Consider the following 20,452-nt stretch of genomic DNA (forward strand, 5'->3'; position numbering starts at 1 on the left):
TTAAATACGTTTCTTAAGACATTTATCGAGAACATTAAAAACGCATATCGTTTATATTTTATCGAATCATAATTCAATATTATGTGACTCACCGGTATGTATCCGTCTGGTTGTGTTCTATCTTGAAAAGACTCTTGTTCTCTGAAAACAAAATAATAAAGATTAACAAGTTTTAATATATAAATGATGATACAGATATCTACAATAAATGTTTATCCTAAATCCTACCTGTTCCTTCGTTGTATCACTGGAGTTTTTGGTGTGCTATCGTGAATGATCACTTGCGTTGCATCTATTTCTTCACATTCGGAAGTATCCTCGGTAGATTCTGTAAAAATATCATTGTTAGATCGTACAAAACGAGATCCGCTGATGTCTTAAAAATAAATCTTTTTTGCAGTTATCTTATGAGATTACGAAGAAATGGAGATTTTTGTATCCTTAAAATAACCTAGTTGAATAAAACATAAAATATTACAATTCCAAAAAATAACTAGAATTTTCTAGAGTAGATGTAGACGTAATTGCTCAAACAAATGTCATCAAACACAAAATAGCCGATCAATCCGAAAAAATTATACAAGACTTATAAAACAACAACTGTTAACTCTTTTAATAGAAGGAATACGACCGATAGTCTTAAGAAATATATTTACAAAATAGAAAAACAAAAAATCTTTCGATTTTGACGAAATATTAAATATAACTCTAAAATATTTATTGGATCGATACATCTACTGCTACATGATAATATTTAATAATTGCTTAAACTTAACGTACTTCCTTGAAGTTTGATAAACCGCAAGACTAATAATCATCCAGGAAAAAGAAAAAAATGAAAGCAAACCATCAAGTTAAAAACTGATAAATTTCCTGTCTAACATAAGCAAGATATTCGATAACACGATCTACAATGCAATAATACATCACTGTGATATCTACTATGTAATATTCAGAAATCCAATTTGATGTCACAAACATTCAACCATTCACGCGTTAACGAAATTTATTTCGGATATAATATTGGGCTAGAAACACAAAGAACTACATACGAACATGTTTTATAGATGTTAAAAAGATTTTCAATACAGTCTGGCTAGACGGATTGTTCTGTAAATTAATGAAAATAGAATTTCCATCGTATCTAAAATAAAAATGACATGAAATATGTTACGTAACAAAAACTTTTGTACACCGAGTTTAAATTAAATCTTTAAATCTCTATTATCTCTATATTATTTCAAAAATTAGAAAATAGAAAATTAAAAGAAAGAAATCAATTCCTATCTCTTTTTCTATACACCTAAGATTGTCAATGTTTAAAACGGTTCAAATTTCATCTTCATAAAAACGATAGCATTAAGTGCAACTTTAGACCCAAAATAGTATCAGCCTGTGAACGTCTAATCCATTAGACTGTAATAAAACTCCGCATGGTACATACTGTTATTCCTTTTATACATTTTATTAAATCTGATGCATCTCTCTTGTATTTTATTCGTAGAAATAAAGATGTTTAAAAAAGAAACAAGAAAAGTTGGTTAAAGTAACACATGCGACATGTCAAATGGATTCAAATCTCTTATTCACAAAATCCATTTTTTTCGTTACACCAACGTGTGACAATTTCAGAAATGAAATATAAACACCATCCAAGCCAGTAGTATTGAATTTGTACGTTTGCTGTTAATCTCTGTTGTCTGTTGTAGAGTCAAGAACGGCTCAAGTGTCAGGATTGGCCTGGTTGTAAACATTCTAAGAGACTACGAAAGGATGACGGAGACTTCTGAATTCTTGGGTAGCTTACAATTAGTTGGTTAAAGTACCGCATGCGATATGCGAAGATCCTGATTCATCAAAAATCCTGATGCATCCAGAAAATTCATTTTTCTCGTACGTCTACATTTCCAAACTGGAGAGAAAGAACGTCGAAACATTTTCGAGAACATTTTTCATTCACCCTGACAAAATGAAAGGGAATATAAGATCAATAAAGTGAACAGCTGGCAATCGACTGGCCATTCGCTTCAGCGGTTTTGTACGTGGGAGAATAAACGAGCCAACGAAGAAACGACTTCGTCGATTTTCTCCCTCATTTTACATGGTGGTTCCTCTCTCTTATCGATCAAGTTCGAAATCGATCCGATTGCAAAATGCAAGGGTCGATCGTATTCGGTGGAGCGATTTAATCCTTATAAACTCTTCTCTTTCTTAAACTCCTTCTCAACTTACCCTCTTCGAGTCTACCCTGTCTACGAGAACGACACAAAATTGGACTATTTCGTTGATTCGTCGTCGTCGTTGTTGTACCTAAGAGATCGTCGATGTTCGTGTACTCTCCAATGAAGAAATGTAAACTAGATGAGGTCGGTTTCCTTGGCGACGATCTACGAGAAGGTGATCGAACATTGTCGTAAGGCGAGATCCTTCCGTGATAGTTATCCGGTGGAGCTGGTGGATTCTCTATCTGCAAATCGAATTTCCAAAGATCGCTAAAAGAGAGTGGAAATATCCTGGCCTATCATCGTCTTAATCATGAGAAGTGCGAAGTAAAATGGAAAGCGACGGTAGGAGCAACGATAGTAGAACAGTCTCATTTTCTTTCTCTTTCTTAGTCAAGCTTCTCTTTTCATTAAACTCTATTCTATTTTGATTGAAATTTATGTTTTACTTTCAAAAGTGCAATAGTATTAATATATCTAAATAAAAAGGTGTACCTCAAAGATGTTTATATTTTATTTGTTAATGATTTATCGATCGATGATCCAAAAGAGAAAACTCTATCCACTTTGTCTCTTGTTTACTTTTGAAAAAATATAGTATCGTTTTCTTTCTACGAAAAGTCGACTAACACCGTAGTTAAATGCGTCGAGAGAAAGAGAGAAGAATGAAACGGGATCGTCTTACCCCTTCGGGACTAGCTCGATCTCCCAACGGTTCGTAGCTCGGTGGCGGTGGAAACTCGATAGGGAATTTAGAGAGGCTTCTCCGGGTGTATGTTTCAGGCTCGGGGTCAACACCTATGTCTATTCTTTCGAAAGACTCGGAGGAGTCCGAAGTACCGTTGGAAGTTTCAACCGGGATCTTGATGACTCCTTCGGGAACGTTTGAGCTGCTGTCCATCCACCAAGCTCTTTCACCGGACTCAATGTGTCTGATTTTCTTTGAACTCTTACGATCAACCTCAAGTTTCTCAAGACTATTAGCTTCGCAGGTAGGTGGCACGACGATCACTTCAATACCCTCTGGAACACTTTCTGGATCATCGCTCATCCACCAAGCTCTTTCGCCAGATCGTTGATGTCCGATGCATCTTGGACGATCTTTCGATTTACTGTTATCACGGCTGGAACTTTTTTTCGATCGACTGGATGATAGGCTCGTTTCTTTTTTCCCATTCTCAGAAGTAGCATCGTTCTCTTCTAACCACCAAGCTCTTTCTCCGGACTCCTGACGCCATACTCTTGGCTTGAATTTTCCTAAAATTAGAAAAATTTATCTCTCGACGTTAATTCCTTTGAACGAAATATTAATTTGTGGACTTACCATCGTCAGGTAGGACGGTACTGATGGTAGTTTCCTGGCTGATATCGTCGTTATATCCGCTGACCCTTTCAACACCCTCAGGCACGTTATCAGAATTTGGATCCAACCACCAAGGTCTCTCGCCGGACGACTGACGTTCGATTCTAGTCTTGGAATCGCGATCCTTATCAGAAATCCTCTCGGAATGTGGCAAACCAAGAGACTTCGATGAACCTTGCGTAACGGATCTCGAGAAAGACGTAGACTTCTTCGTCATATCGGGATTCTCTTCGTTGGAATTTGGCCAACCACCTGACTTTACGGACTCACAAGTGGAGTCTTGATGCTTGCTTTTAAAGAGATTCGTCACCGGCGCCAGAGCTCTCATCAGGAAGGATTTTGCTTCGTCCGTTTTTCCCGAACGATCGCTTCTTGATCTAGGACTCGATCTTGAACTAGGCCTAGGACTCGATCTAGGACTCGATCTTGGACTGGAAGGTGGTCTAGGTGGTTTCTCCACACTTAGGGAATTTTCGTCAGCCGAGGATGCAGGCACACTAGTTCTCGGTGATCCAGCACTCATCTTTTCAACTTTCTTCTCGCAAATCAGCCATCTCGAATCTTTTCGTCCTCTCCATCGCCTAGCAGCAACGTTTTGTTGTCGGTCTTCCGCATCTTCCTCGCTACTGGAAGAACTCGAAGAATTGGAATCACTGCTATCGGTTGACTCAGATTTTTCCGATCTCGGGAGATTTCTCTCGCTGGATAAGGAGGAGACTAATTTCGTATCGTTTCTCGATGTCTCGCGCTTAGGCGAGTCGCTCGAGTCGTTTCTTCGAAGTGAAGACGACGAGGAAGACGAAGACGATGACGAAGTCTTCGATCCGCTCGAAGGTATTCTTGTTTTCGATCCCGTCGATTTCAGAGATACCGACGAGGACGAAGGTGCCATCAATTGTCGAATTCCCTCCAAATTTGGTTCAGAATCTTGTGAACTGACAGACATACTTCTTTGCTTTTTCATTCTCTCGTATTTGGAACGCGAAGGATCACCATTCTCCATGTTCAAGCTCGACTTCCTGAAATCCTTGTTAATGTATTTACCAGTGATGACAGTCTTAGAGCCAACACGTTCGCTACTTTCATTCTTTGGCACAGGTGGTTTCCCTCGTGCGTCCGGAGAGCTCCCTCGTCGCGAATTCACTGACGATGTGCCGGAACATCCGCCAGCAGTAGATGATTTGGCGACGGACTGCGACTGCGATCGAGAGCTGGAAGACGATGACGGCGTTGGTGTCTTTATTTTTGATCCCTGACTCGTCATCGAGCCGGCCGACGATGACTTGGATCTGCCAGTTGGCAAACTCGCGGCGGATCCTTCGGAAGAGTCCGCTCGTCTCATCTGTCGAGGCACGCTCTTCGTCGAACCACTACGAGACTGTGGTGTGGTGGAGCGGCTCTGAGAGGAGCTATCGATCGAAAGTGTGTAACATGTAAGATAACTATTAAATTGATTTCATTTTGGATGTTGAAATAAAGAGTAAGAAAATTTTTCTTAAAGAGACAATATCTTTATTACTTACATATTCTTTATTTATTTATTTATTTATTTAAAAAACACATAGACTTTAAGGGATGAAAATATCTAAAAATGAAAAAACAAAGTTTGACTTTTCTTTCAAGTCAATAAGTACCTTGAAAGAGATTCCTTTTTAGACGGCGGGGTCTCATGCTTCTGTTCTTGAGGATAAGCATCGAACAGCTTCGAAGAATCCGCATTTCTCAAGGATAGACTGTTCTCTGATTTAGCAGTAGAATCTCTTCTTTCTCGTGGAACAGCTTGGATGGGTTTCGAACATTCCGTCTTCGAAGATGTCCTCGAAAGTTTTCTATCGCTTTTGTGAAAGGCTCCGTTTAACCGTTGCAAAGATGGACTTTTTTCTTCCATCTCCTCGCTCTTAGACGTGCTACTAGCTCTACTATTTTTCGAATAATCAGGAGAACGCTTGAGTCGAGGATTATCAGGAACATCGATGGAATGGAACGCTGTTCTTGGACTTGGCAGACGGTCGGCCTTCGTCTCGTCCTTCCTCTCGCCAATTTGATCTCTGTCGATACACTTGTTTTCATCCTTTTGATCTCTAATGATCATGTCGACTTCTTCGTTGAAGCTTGGCGATACTCTCGAGACGGTTTCGAGGTTAGCAGCTTGTAAAGAAGTTTCATTGTTGTTTCTCGAGAAAGCGAGAATATCGTGCTTCGTAACGGCCTCTCTATTCTGTTCTCTATTATGGTGATTATTATCAAGTTCTTGATTACACGTCGAAGATACTTTGGGAGCTTGATCGTTTCGGGAAGTCGTGGAATTCTCGTTAGCTCTCGAAAATGCGAAGCCGCCGATTCTCGTGCAGTTTCCCGAAGCACCGCTGCTGGCAGTCGCCGTGTTGAAATTTCTCGAAGAGTAAACCGTGGAATTTCCAGACGACGTCGAAGACGTCGATGAAAATTTATCTAGATAAGATGACCAACCAGCTCCTGAAACTCTAGCACTTCCACCAAACCTTGAAAATCTCGGTGCTTCCTCGCTACGATCGCATTGAATCTCTTGATTCTTTTTTTCAATCTTCCTTCGACATCTTGTCCTTTCCTTTTGCACGATCGTTCCCATATCTGCTCTCCTGTTTCTTATGAAACTCGACGAAGAAGGTGGCGTTGGTGAAGTACCCCTACTTATCATCGCAACGCAACTTTCCAACTCTTCAAGTCTGTTCTCAGTCTCACAATCTTTCCAATTTCTACACGTTTCATCCTGCAAATCCTCCTCGGATTTGACATCTCCTTTCGAACACCCTTCAACTTTTGCCTTCGCCGAAGTAGAAAATTCTTTGTTATTGCTACTGGAAGTTCGATACCTGTCCGATCCAGAGTAGCTAATGGCTGTCGGTATTCGTTCGTTGCTTCTAGAAGGTAACGAAAATCGAGAACTCGTCGTCAAACTGAATTTCGAAGAAATCGGAGTCGAACTGTATTCCGTCGATGTACCTACGAATATAATATAATATTAATAAAATATTATGATTCTAAACGTTTATTTGTTTTTTATAATTAAACAACGAATAATCAAAAAGTCTTTCTTAAGACTGTTATATCCACGTTCAAAATAGATTTGAGTCGAACTTTAAAGAAATAGATCTCAAAAATTATATCGAGAGTATCGATCACTTACTCCCGCTGGATCCAGCACGAGAATAAGACGATGGTGGTCTCGAATAAACTCGGAAAGAATTTCCTTTTCCAACGCTAACGTCTGGACTCGTTTCTCGAGACGTTCTTCCTGAATTCGTCCGTAGAGTCCTGTAGGAAACGGGTGGATGCTCGCTTCTCTCCTTCCTATCGCCTCTTCCTTCCGTACTGCTATTGCTATAGTTCCTACTTAATCCCGTGCCAGGATATGTACTGGAATTGTACCGCGATATTCCTTCCGATTCTTTGCTCTTTTCACGGGAAGATCTACGATTGTATCTATCCAAGACGGAACATGGCCTTTCGACGTTCTTACTGCTTGAATAGGAGTACTTTTCGAAGAGTAATGATCTACTATCGGATAAGGGACTCTTTGATCTAACATCTTCTACTTTTTCCGAATGTAATCTATTCTTTTCTATCTCTTTGCTACCTGCGAACACGTGATGAATATCTTCTCAATTATATTGATTATGATTAACGATAATTAAATTATGCTTTAAATAAAAGATATATATACATATATAAAGTCGTTAGAAAAGAAATAAGAAAATCGCAGAAGTAACACAAAACAATGTAAAAATAACAGGTAGAAAGAAAAATAATTATCTTTTATTTTTTATCAGAGGTGAGCAACTGTCGGTCAACATGTGGCCCACAACCCACCTTGCTTGCTCCGGTAAGGTGGGAGAAGATGAGCCCCCACTATTTGACACCGCTGTGCCTTGTGAGCTATTTTGGCTTTTGTTTCTGTCTATTTATAGATACTCGATTGAAGTGGTCGCTAGTGAATTTAAGTAGTGGGAGAACGGATTGATCGATAGCGGGGACCGTATGGCCCACGATGAAGAAAAAGTTGCCCACCTTTGCTTTACATTACTCACACGAATATTTCAATGTGCCTTTCTTCTCGCCTCTGTCCTTCTTCAAGAAAGAACTTCCATATCCAGAAACTGTTCCATCTTTTGTACTATCTCGAATAGAATTGGAAGCAATACCAGTGTAGGTCGTCCTGCAAGTTGCTAAAGTGCTTCCGCTCGATGCATTTCTAGTAAATGTACCCGTACCAACGCCAAGTCCACTTCTATTACTCCTGTAAGCGCTAGTGTCACCCTGAAAAATCGAATCGAGCGTATTACCTCGAGCTTCATCGCAAGTTGGACTTGTAATAAAGCAAATCAAGCGTTCCACGCCCTCTCGCACGCGAGTTGCTAGGAGATTGCCATTTAAATCGACCAACGAGATCACGATGATATGTGGGGGCGTTTCAGGATATTGATGATAATCGAAGAAAATTACAACTCTTGTTTTTAAACCTATACTCTTTATATAATAATAGCAAATTAACGGTGTACGGAAATATCTTGATTGACGGGATGAAATTAAAAAATTTGTAAGTCATTTCTGTATGGCAAATGGAGTTAAAAAATATATTTGATAATAGGATAGAATCGCCTGAAACAATTTTGATATTCCTTCATATTCATATGCTACATAATATTTATGCAAAAAGATTTTCTAATCGTTAGTAAAGGGTACTAAATAACATTCTGCCATATCACTTACGAGCAATTATCTTTCAATTGGAGAAAAAGAAGAGAAATGAACTATTATCCATACGAATGGCAAGTAATATAAGAACAGCATAAAGCTTTTTCTGTATAGCCCGTGGGGATAACAATAATTCTTATAATTAACATAAGTTTGGCGAGTTGCCTCGTGCTCGAAATAGACGGCCCGACCCAGCTGGGAGTAATAACCTCTCTCTTACAAACTGATATAACGACTGATTCTATGGGAACTTTGGTAAAAACTTTGGACACTTGTAAAGTGTCAAAGAAACTTAAAAAGCGGATGTTGAAGCCGAAGAATAGATGTTTATACTCGTCAGATCGATTCTATCAATAATTATGAGATCGATCTATTTCTTATCACGAATGCAAAAGTCGAAATATTACAAGCTGTGCGACTTAAATCACGATAACAACAAATGCGCTGAAATGATTCCTACTATCGCTATAAAAAATATTCCCTTACAATACTTTAATGAAGGGGCCTATCGAACCTTCAATCGTATCGTAGCTGTTAAGATGAAAGTGACGAAAGTGACACACAATAGTTTGCACGGTCGTTAGTTACGAATAGCTCCGATTCTTTTTTCGTCGAGCGCAAAGATTTCCTGGACGACAAGACCTCCGCCTTCTAGCAACCGCTCGGGCATGCAGCGAGATCTATTCTCGGTGATTCGACGATCTTTATTTCCACTCCGCGCTCTTCCTCTCCGATTAGCCATAGCGCGAGAGTACGACGTCACGGGATTAGACGTGTTTGACAGTCGTTAAATGTGAGCGAAAGCTAGTTCGGCTCCTTGTATTCGATTTAGAGTACAGCAGAACGTGATGAATCGAAATACATTGAAGCTATTTATAAAAAATGACATACTTTATCCGCACCATAATTTCCTGGATATTATATATATATATGAAAAAGCTTTCAACGAGCTTATAAGATTAAAAACAGTTTCATCGCATAAACATTTCTCGATTCTTTCGGTCTACGACAAAGATGGCTTTTTATGAACTGGCCGACTAATCAATTATACAGATCGACTTATTTATCATGATATAATCAGAAAAAGAGACGAACCCAGCTAACTACTTTCTTTACAATTAATCATATAATATTTTGAAGATTTCCGGGAAACTAGTTCGAGTCGAGTGATACTTATACTCCTAATATTTCCAAGATATATATCACACATGTAACTACATGTAGGTTCATTCCCAACGATAATTAAAGCTAAACAGGTTCCACTTATGAAAAGAAAACTTCGTTTAAGTCGAACTACCGCAAACCGCGTAACTCGAATCCCAGCAAATTGAAGACTCATTCTGTATATACACATATACTTGTATATCTATTTATCTTCCTTACATATGTATAGATATATCGGTTAAAATCTCGATGATCGGAAAGACGTGGGCGAGCGCGTCGTTCCGTGACATCGACTCGCAAGAGAAGACCGGCTAATTGAAGCGTGTCAACCTGATTTAACCTTCGTCGACTCGTCGCGTCATTATAATTTATGATTCAACGCCAGCTGACAGGCTCGCGCGAGAAAGATAACTCGTGCACAACATATCTACGCATCTATATGCATATGTGTGTGTGTGTGTGTGTGTGTGTGTGTGTGTGTGTGTGTGTGTGTGTGTGTGTGTGTGTGTGTGTGTACATATGTATGTATGTATGTATATTTATGCATAAAGTGTCTCAATGAAATGTATCCACAAGAATTATTATAAAATCTAGCAATTTTTCTAAGAAACACCAAGACAAGTCAATTTTGTTTGCTAGACAAATTCTTATCATAAATTCAGTCACTTTAAAGTTAAACTCCTAAGAGAGATGACTTTGATGCATCTTCAAAAATTTTAGACAGCAACAGGGGTTAAGTGACATATCATTTGAATATTCTTTTTTAATTCTCTTTACAATGATGCTACTTTTTTAATTTTGAGTCAATAGTTTATGGAAAAATGCGTTTCGAAATTTCTGGCTAAATAAAAAGCAAACTTACTTTGGAAAACAGTTTTTATTTTATTAAATGTTCAAAATATATACCGCTGATCTCCATGCAGTAATAAAATCTTTACTAAGTATTATATCGAACAATTTGCAATATATCCGGTATAATCCAGTGTATGCGAGAATTGATATTTTGAGTAACAAAATTATTGGTCTACTTTTTACCAAATAATTTGACACAAGATATTTTGATGATATTATTGATTCACTTGAAAACTACGTATCATTGATCGTAGAAATCATTGAAAAGGACAAAAATATACCGGAGCAGGTGTTTTTTAATACAATAGAAATCCTTTATACTATGCAGCTCCAACACGACAGTTTTCAACCCAGCATTGTTCCGATCATTCACCCGTTTAAGTCCCAATTAAAGGGATATTTAAAATTTTAAATATAATTGGTTTCAATAGGAAAATTTTCACAGCGCACTGTTAAAGAATGCAATCAGATTCGGAAACTATTGACTCAAAATTAAAAAGTATTCTAAAGACTCATTGTAAAAAGAATTAAATAATGGTGCAAAGCACCATTGTAAAAAGAATTAAAAGACCTTTCAAACGATATGCCACTCGATTTCTATTTTATATTTAAGGTTTTTGAGAGGGTTGTTATCAACCTCAAAAGGGGAGCTAGTCCAAAGTGGATGAATTTATGATACAGACAACTATCCTCTTCGAAAAAAAAATTTATGTTTCTTGGCGTTTTTCGAAAAAGTCACTAGATTTCATAATAACCCTAATGATCACTTTTCACACTGATATATATATATATATATATATATATATATGTATAAACATAATATATATACATATGTATGTTATTGCTATCTCTCGGCCGAAATAACATGTGATTGTTACATCGTTATAAACGTCTCGACTGTTATTCGCTCTGCTTCGAAGCTCGTTGAATCGGTCCAACACAGCATCCGCAGCTGATGGCATTTTCCTTACGGTCGATGCTCCGCAAACAGACCGAAAATCTCGTTCTCGTATTCGTTGAATATGAAAATAAAAAGGCGATATCTTTAACGTTTCTCCATGAGTGCGCATACGCATATGTATCTCTTTCTATCTCTATCTTGCAATTGCAACGTGCTTCGGTCACCGACCTCCACCGACCCGCTAACGTTTCATCAAAGGTAACGAACCGTAACTTTTACTCTTCTACAACGTTCTGCTCCAGCTACGGCTACGTAGGAGCGAAAGGAACGAGACAAACGTTTAGGGGAAATCTCTATCTTCTCTCGAACTCGTCGCTATTTCTTTCCGATCGTTGGACTTATCTTTTAATTTAACAACTCGATTTTCATCACAAAATCTTTCCTTTTTCTATTGTTCTTATTATCTTTTTTTTATCTGAGTAATATACTCTATATAAAATACTACAGCGTTATAAATGTTTATCTTTTGAATTTCATATTCGAGAACTTCTGCGTCAATCTATTGGAAATGAATTTCGAATTCGATCGACGAGAGAACTTCTGGTTAACGCGTTTCTCTTGCGGACGAACAAACCTCGATCATCACCTCGATTGTCAACTCGATCGCTTTGTCGACCGTTAACGTCAACCTCAGCTATTCGAAGTCAATACAAAGAGAATTAAAAAAAAAAAAATAGTTGAACGGATAAAAAAAGGAAACTTGTAATAAAAAAAAAAAAAAATGACAGGAAGTAAACGTTTCGGTGAGAAAACAGCGATGGCTTTGTCGCGTAATTGGAAAACTTTTTCTTCTTTTTCTTTCTCTTGCGTATAAGTTTCCAGAAGCTCGAGACGAAGTTTCATGGTATACCAATATCGGAAACGGATAAACTTTTCAATAGCGTCTCGAGCCAATAAATCGCACGTCGTTATTTTCTTTACCTGATAGAAACAAGTCTCTACACCATCGTGACATCAACTTGGACAGAGGATACCAACGATCATAACTTTTTTCTCTTGCCAGTTTTTTAATTTTGTTTATCGATTAACACGTTAACCACTCTATCATCAAAAATAATACTTTTATAATCTATTTCAATCTAAACTTCATCTTCATTCGCGATATCGATCGATGTCTAACTCCATTTTAACGATTTTTTTCAGTTGTGGAACGACTATTTGTCTTTTCTCTTTTGCGTCACTAGCGTATCCATTATTTTTATATTCACGAAGGCAGAACATCGTTGCCAACTCTCTCGTACCGTATTTTCCCATAAAATTATTCTCTCGCTCTATTACTGTATTCCATGTACGAGAATATACGTATATGCATATACGTTTACTGAAAAAAAAATGTGGAAATATAGAGTGAGGGAGAGAAAGAAAAAGAGAAAGAGAGAGAGAGAGAAAAAGAGAGATGCAACTTTGATGCATCGTTAATTCTCTTTATCTACGAAATTACGCTACCTAGAGATAATTATTGAAGAAAAAACAAACAAACGAACGAACTTTTACATAGAAAAATTATTTTTTAGAAAGTTTCTATTCAATATCGATTTGAGTAAATAGAGAATCGTTGCTTTCTGCATTCTCGGTTATAATACGACACCCCTCATAACGACTCATCCACGTTTAAAATCCACAAACTTTTCTTCTTTCACAAGAAGTGAAAGATGAAAGAAAAATATGTTCGAATACGAGCACGTTTAAATATAACCACGTCTCGTGGTTCTCGTTTTCGTGGCTTCTTTCGTGCATACTCTCGTATGTTCACCCTTATATTATATGTATTTACACGTATACACATATGATGTGTATACACATACATAAATTAGAATAAAGTTAATTATAAAAAGTCAAGAAAATGAGAAGTACAAATTTGTTTTGTATATTTAGTGATAATATAATAATAATAATAATAATAACAATAATAATAATAATAATAGTATGATATAGTAAATGTATATGTAACGTACATAATATTATAATGTTCATTTTAATTAATTCAGACATTCATTAAATAATTATCGATTTATATTATTCATAATTTTGATAAAATGTATAGATAGATTATGATAAAGTACCTCGCGTATGAAAAATTCAATGAAAAAAAATTTTTTATTAAAAATAGAAATATTTTTAGTCTTTGTTAAATAATTAATAAGTTTCGCACAAGAAGCCACATTGGTAGATACGAATGTATTATGTATCTCGAGCATGTATGCATTAAGTCAAATAAAAAAGCAGAAAAGAAAGATTAAGTCGAACAGAGGGAGAGAGAATCAGAAAGAGTGAGAGAGAAAGAGAGAAAGATGATGAAAATGCAAGGGATGCTCAATTAAAGCGATCCGCGCAACGTTTTGCCGTTCCGAAGACTTGTCGCGTGAAATATTCAAAAGAGCCGTTAAATCTTCTTCTTCCTCTCAACTCCTCCTTCCACTCGTCGTTCGTATATCCTCTGCACTTTCTAGTTCAGCATTTAATCGTATTCAATCTGCTTCAACTTTTATATCAACACATTTTATCTCTCAGTAAAAAATTATTATTAAATCAATACACTAATTTTTTGTTCGTTCAAAATGCTCACTTTCCCTCTTTGTAGTCGTTTACTTTCTTCTATTTATAAAATATTCTCAACTTAATAACCCCATTGTAACTAACGATGATGACAAGAGGACTCTTTCCGGCAATTTAAACTTTCAATTAGAAAGAATAATTGTTAGATAATAACAAAAAGAAAGAAGAGCAAATTATCTTATTTACTTTAATAGAAAGAAATTATTTTTGATAACTGCACACTTAAACTGTGGATTTATACGCTCGGTCTAATTCTGGAAGTTCATATCTCCTTTGAGTTGAACTTTGACGTACTCGAGCCATCACCTTCAATATACCAATAACGAAAAGTCTATATTTTAAATATTACATTGTGCGCCAGAAAAAAGCTTCACACAAATGTACCTATCTCATATATACATACATATATACGCATGCATACATATATACATATATATATATATATATATATATAAAGAAGGAGGCACACGTTAAGTATCGATATACGTATACACGTGCGCATGGCCGACAAACAGACGTCGTCTGGGAAAGACCCGGCTAATTTTGCTAGCCGCGCCATCGCCGACACGTCGGCTTCTAGTTCACAAATCTCTTTCTCTCTCTTTCTCTGTAGCCAAGGCACGCCCAACATTTCCGTACCGAACTTCAACGACATTGCATATTCTTCGACAAATATTTGCATCTCGTTACCCCTTGACGACCAGCAGTCAGTCAGTCATCCATTCAACCAGCCACCAAGCCAGCCAACTTTGACCTTCTCATCTCCGCGTCCATCCATAAGCACAAGATCTCAGAAAGCTCAAAACTTGTCTTTTAGCGAATCAACGAAATAACTCGAGATGATATTACCAGTATATTTAGATGAAACCCATGATACGTATATATATATATATATATTTATCTATATTCTATATTAATAAACGAATACGTACTTCGACTCTCCTATTCTTCTGACTTATCAATGATAAGAAAGAGAACTTACCGATTTGATACTATTGTGAAAAGCGGTCTCCTATCTCTGAAAGAACTTACATAGTTCCTATAAGACGCCATGATCCTTCTTCAAAATGAACGAATTTCAAAAGATCGGTAGAAAACGAGATAAATTTTCTTCAAAGTAGGTTTGTATTCGTTGTGCAACGTACAACCAGCATCAGTAGTATTACATGCATGAAACACTATTACTATCACTACCACCATCAATGGAACATCACTGACACTACCCTCGTGTACACCACCACCAAAATAACTATCACCACCACCGAATAATATACTATCACCGGCGCGAACTTTCTTAAGCTTTCGTAAATTCGAAAAACATTTGTCGAGAAAAGATTCGAGAAAAAGAAGATAATAAGGAGAATGAGAAGAGATAGATGAAAGGAAGAAAGGATTAGAAATTGTCGGAGCCTCGACACTACGTAAGACGAACCGATCCAAGTTCGAACGGTTCGTAAATGAGGCTCCGATGAGAATGAAGAAGAGCGCCGCTACGAAGGCGCTTCGTTTCGGACGAAGCTCGGACCCCGAAGAACCGGCGACCCGCGAAGCACGTCGTCTTCTTTCCTCTTCTCTCTCTTCTCTTCTCTTCTTTTCTTTACTCTTCTCTTTTCTTCTCTTCTCTTCTCTTCTCTTCTCTTCTCTTCTCTTCTCTTCTCTTCTCTTCTCTTCTCTTCTCTTCTCTTCTCTTCTCTTCTCTTCTCTTCTCTTTTCTTCTCTTCTCTTCTCTTCTGCACCCTGCCGACTCGAGCCCTATTTTAAGAATAGCTTCTTGTATCCTCTCCCTTCTCGTTTTCTCGAGTAAGACTTCGAACTCTCCATGAACCTTCCGACAGCGGAAATCAAAGATTTTCTATCTCTCTTTCTCTCTTCCTTTACTTAGCCCGATCCCAATTGTTCCATCTCTTTTCATGTCGTTGCTAATATTCTCGAGAACCTTTATGATGTTACGCTCTTTTAAATTCCTCGACTGTAACGTGTCTTTGTCTAAGAAACAAGACCAACCACCCTCTCTTATTCCAAAGACGTTTATACCGAATACTTACGTTCTCCGCATAATCTCGTTCTAAGCAAGAAAAGAAAGAAAAGAGAATTACCTTCTCCGTTAAACAATACTCGCGTAACTCCTTTAGAAAAACTACGTCTCTGATTTTAAAAGAGAGAGGGAGAAAGAGAAAAAAAGAGAAAGAGAACTTAATTTTCTCGAGAACTTATTCTTTGAACGTTCATCTCTTAATTTTTTTTTTTTCGTCTTCTCTTTTTTTCTTCTTTCTTAAGATCTCTAGAAGAAAATGAAGAAAAATTGAAATTTGCAAGCTCTAGAAATTTCGAATGTGGTATATAAGATTTTACGGGAAAGCTCTTTCTTTCCTTCTTGGACTTTTTTCCTCCTTTCTCCGTTGAAATCAACGATATTTTTCTATTTTAATTTTCAATGTCCTCGTCTTAAGAAATCGTGCTGCTAACTTCGGTGAAGCTTTCGAATTCACGCGATACACTTGATACACAAGTTACCTCGTGTTTGTAAAAGCTGTCCTCGGTGTATGTACCGATAGAAGTTAAACAGCGTGTAAGTCGGATCTTCCTACAGTGCCAGTATATTCTTTTCAAAGAAGATGGCACTAGTGTCATGATCCGAAAAAGCTCTCAGAACTTTTTAAAGATCGTTTTGAGAAATAATGTATCCACTTGATCTCTCTTTTTAAGTTTGATTTTTTATCAATATTTAACGACTCGCACATTTTTCATCGTCTAGTAAAATGTTTCGAGCTTTTTTCGAGAGCTTTACAATTATTGTGCCAAAAGTAAAATAGTATCGAAAATTGGCGAGAAGCTTGCAACTGCGATGACGCTAATTAATATCGAACAAGACGAATTACACGTTTAATGGATCGTTTGTCACGCGTTAAAGGAACAGAAATATAACTTTGATCTTTCTAAAATGTTATTTATCTTTCAAATGCGATAATTTGCCAAATTAATCTGTCAATAACGAGCTTTTAATATTATTAAAATATATTCGAAATAGTAATTTATATTATTTTTTAAAATATGGATTCTTCGTCATTTTGTAAACATATTTATTTACAAAATTATAAATCTCATTTTTAACTGAACAACGCATATTCAAAATGAAGACTCACTTTCGAGCTTACTCTACTTTCCCAGTAGATACAAAGGATACACTGTTAAGATAAGAATAGAACAACTTAGTCATCTTGAGATTTTGCTCGCAATGCCGAAAAGCTCTGCTGGACGTTTTTCACAACGATTTTGGACGCTGAGTCAACGGCTCTTCGCGGGATCGCGCTTTAATGTGTTGAGGATTTATCGAACGTTTATCGTCTATCTCCTACGTATTTCCAAATTCTTCTTGATTGAAATCAAACTTAACGTCGATATGATATTACTCATGTGTCCTGTATATTATAATGGTTTATAATATTTCTTCTAATACAACTTAATTTATTAAATAATCGCTTGTTAAAAATGCTAGTTTATGTATTTCAGAAAAAATTGACATTATGGATCCTGTGTTTATCCAGGCACGACGACCTAAATTCTATTCGATCTGGATCGAAAATGCGCAAGATCGCAACACACATATTCCTATTCTCTAAATATCCTCAATCTGTTCCTTTCAATCCGAAGCTTCGAATACAGCTGTTTCCTCGTTAATAAAAGACCTACGAGAACTAACGTTCTGAAAGCTACCACCTGCTACACTATGCTCGATCAATCTGTCTCGATGATCAATGACACGATAGTGTTAGTAGTACCGAGAGGTACCATTAAGAGAAATGTAAGATTACGTCAAATTTTCAATCGTTTCAATGATTGAATTTTGACGAACGAAAAAAAGATACAATTTTCAAAGAAAGGAATCGATCGATTCTCGAAATAATCATATTCTTGATATTTTTGTGAATAATATGGTGAATATAATAGAGAAAGTAAGAGAACGGAGAGGGTGAGCGGGGTCAAGTTTACATGTCGATCAGTGGTGAGAGGCCATGTTTATAAACACTAAACAGATGGTCAAGAAGTCAAGATCTTTCGATACAGTGCATGAGAGTTGCAGCCGAACAGGAGTGGAGATATTTATAGGAAATTAGGGCAGCACGCTTTCACGAAGCTCCAGAAGCACCCGTAGATACCATTTAACTGAATTGAGAAAAACGGGAACGGTATCGAATGAGAAGAGGATTTACTTGCTAGCGTATTTTCAAATGAATACGTACACCTTAGCTTTACGTACAACACACATACACACACATATATTTGTATGTATGTACACGATTTACGAAAAATTTAGCCAAGCGAAAAAAATAAAAAAGTAAAAGAAAACGAAAAGTATTACTGATCTAATTAGAAAATTCTAATCGAAAACGCGGATACGAGGAACATACAGGATGATTAGTAGAAAAAGAGAAAGAGAAAGAGAGAGAGAGAGAGAAGGAGGTTGATGTTTATTCTGGTCCACGGATCTGATGAGAAGAGAAGAACGAAAGAGATGGTCTCTCTCACCACTGGAATTCTCCACCAGGGTGAGCCACATCGACTCTCGGGGAGGAGACGACGACAAAGTAGGGATGAGAAGTAGCAAAGAGAAGGGGCCAATCTCAAATTACTCGTGGAGCTCCCGGCTAGGCCGACCAAACGTCTTTGCCCACCATCGCTCGGCGACCTTTTATAGACACTCGACGCTCTTGGCTTGAGGTGGGAGACTCGAGGAAATTGTGTGAAAATCTGTCGGAACGCCGGAGAAAGAAGATCGCGGAGACCTTCCCTTCTTTCCAAATGAAAGATGAATAAATTCTTCCCTTTCCCCTTTTTTGATCCTTATGAAATTCTATTCGATGACTTCATCGTTCGATTCTTTAATACGAGAATACTAATTATGATGATTTTTTCCTAATTTCGAGAGAAAGAAAACTGAGACATATCGATGTAAATTTGTCCAGGCTTACATACAATTTGAAAATTATAAATGTACAAGCAATAATGGTTTAAAAAAAAAAATTAGAAATATACTATCAATAACGGATAGCTTCTATCAAATTAGTATCATTTATTATTCAAAGTATCAAAAAGAAGTTTCGATCGATTCATCATTCGACGAAGCTCTACGATGATTTCAAGAAATATATAGATACGTATGTAAAGTAAAATGGACGCATTTTTTCGATCTAACGTAAAATCCGTCCCCGCTTGAGTCAGCGTTTCTTTTTTAGTGCTCTAGCGACGAGTTGGCGATTAGTTGGCAATCGGTTTAATCTAACGATGTCTTTTCATCCCGCCACGTCAGAAATCTTTGTCACGAGATCGTTATGCTCCAAACATTGATTTCATAGATTGCTTTAGTAAAAGTTATCAAAGCGAAAGTAGTAAAAGTATATATAGGATCAGACTGTACATATCTAAAGAAAAAAAAGTTACAACAATCAAAATATTACTAATGGAAACATAATTGTCATTATCATTGCTCAATGAAAAAGCTATTAATTGTAAAAAAAAAAAATGTATACTAATCATTTAACAAATCATAAAAAAGAAACACAGCGAAGATTTTCTCGATCGATCTCGTTTTCACTGCTACTTTCTCTCTCTTTCTAGCTCTTGATATAATTTCCATAAGATCACAGAGAGAATTCGAGTAATACACGACGTGGGCGTCTCGATAAGATGATGATTCTTGTTCTCGTTGTGGTAAGTACACGCGACGAGGAAGACGTGTGCCGAGGATGCGAGGGTGAGGGTAAGAAGGAGAGAAGATCTATAGAGGGAGAGGATCTAGTGCGCCTGCGTTGAGCGTCGAATTTTGAGGAAGCCATGGGGCGGCCGGCGCGCCATACGAACGACGACGGGTCGCGCACTACGAGTAGGGCGCTGGTCGGCTCCGAAACGCCGAAGAGGAGGAACAACGAGAACGAGGAAGCGAACGACGATAATAAGAAGAGAGAAAGAGAGCCAGACAGAATTATTAAGTAGTCCGAGTTCTCGAGGAAACGGATAAGAGGATATACGTATATATAAATATATATTTTTAATAAAGTGTCTCCGTCGAAGAAAAAAGTTCCAGTTCGACAATTGAGTTGTGTCCATCGATAAGGAAGAAAAGGATTACAGTAGAAGAGATCGATGATGTCTTCGGCCGTCGCGAAAACTTCCAAATACACGTACCGTTCAACCGGCGGTGCAGGCTCTGCCGATGTCAGCATCGAATACAGCGCCGACCTGAGTGCTCTCTCCAGACTCGAGGTATGTTGATCCCCATCCTATCACCTGTGAAAACATTCTATTAAATATTATTAAGACATTATCGTGCTATAACCTGGCGTGAACTAGAAAAATATAAAAAAGAAACTGAAAAATATATGTCAATGCAAGAGAGATAGAAACGATCGACAGACGCGAGTGTCTTCGCCGAGCAACCAAAGTGAGGAGTGATCTGAATGGAATGGCAGTGACGCGCGCAAGTTCAGTGACCATAAGGACCATCTTAGTGCCAATCGAAAGTGTACAACCCAAACTATCTCTCCTCGTCCAAGTTATTCAAACGCTAGCCTATAAAAATAGTTGTACGTCTTGCGTTCACCG

At 37.4% G+C, this 20,452-nt stretch overlaps 3 protein-coding genes across 3 annotated transcripts in view; 1 reads left to right on the plus strand and 2 right to left on the minus strand.

Moving 5' to 3' along the window:
• LOC127067545 (serine-rich adhesin for platelets-like) lies at positions 1-4,927 on the minus strand. The gene is made up of 6 exons (XM_051002597.1): positions 3,547-4,927; positions 2,908-3,479; positions 2,233-2,467; positions 229-328; positions 93-141; positions 1-12 (listed from the first exon to the last, which is right to left on the minus strand). The coding sequence occupies exons 1-6, from the start codon at positions 4,925-4,927 to the stop codon at positions 1-3; spliced, it is 2,349 nt and encodes a 782-aa protein (XP_050858554.1).
• Positions 4,928-5,137: 210 nt separating this feature from the next.
• On the minus strand, positions 5,138-15,792 carry LOC127062541 (serine-rich adhesin for platelets-like). The gene is made up of 4 exons (XM_050990979.1): positions 14,885-15,792; positions 7,653-7,881; positions 6,752-7,201; positions 5,138-6,567 (listed from the first exon to the last, which is right to left on the minus strand). The coding sequence occupies exons 1-4, from the start codon at positions 14,903-14,905 to the stop codon at positions 5,204-5,206; spliced, it is 2,064 nt and encodes a 687-aa protein (XP_050846936.1). The 5' UTR covers positions 14,906-15,792; the 3' UTR covers positions 5,138-5,203.
• A 3,898-nt stretch (positions 15,793-19,690) lies between these two features.
• Positions 19,691-20,452, plus strand: part of LOC127062534 (paramyosin, long form) — a 12,559-nt gene continuing 11,797 nt past the window's right edge. The window contains exon 1 of the mRNA XM_050990966.1: positions 19,691-20,113. Within this exon, the coding sequence (XP_050846923.1) occupies positions 19,994-20,113 (120 nt within the window). The 5' untranslated portion in view covers positions 19,691-19,993. The remainder of the gene's footprint in view (positions 20,114-20,452) is intronic.

This window comes from Vespula vulgaris, chromosome 1 (assembly GCF_905475345.1).
Source record: "Vespula vulgaris chromosome 1, iyVesVulg1.1, whole genome shotgun sequence".
Taxonomy (NCBI): Eukaryota; Metazoa; Arthropoda; class Insecta; order Hymenoptera; family Vespidae; genus Vespula; species Vespula vulgaris.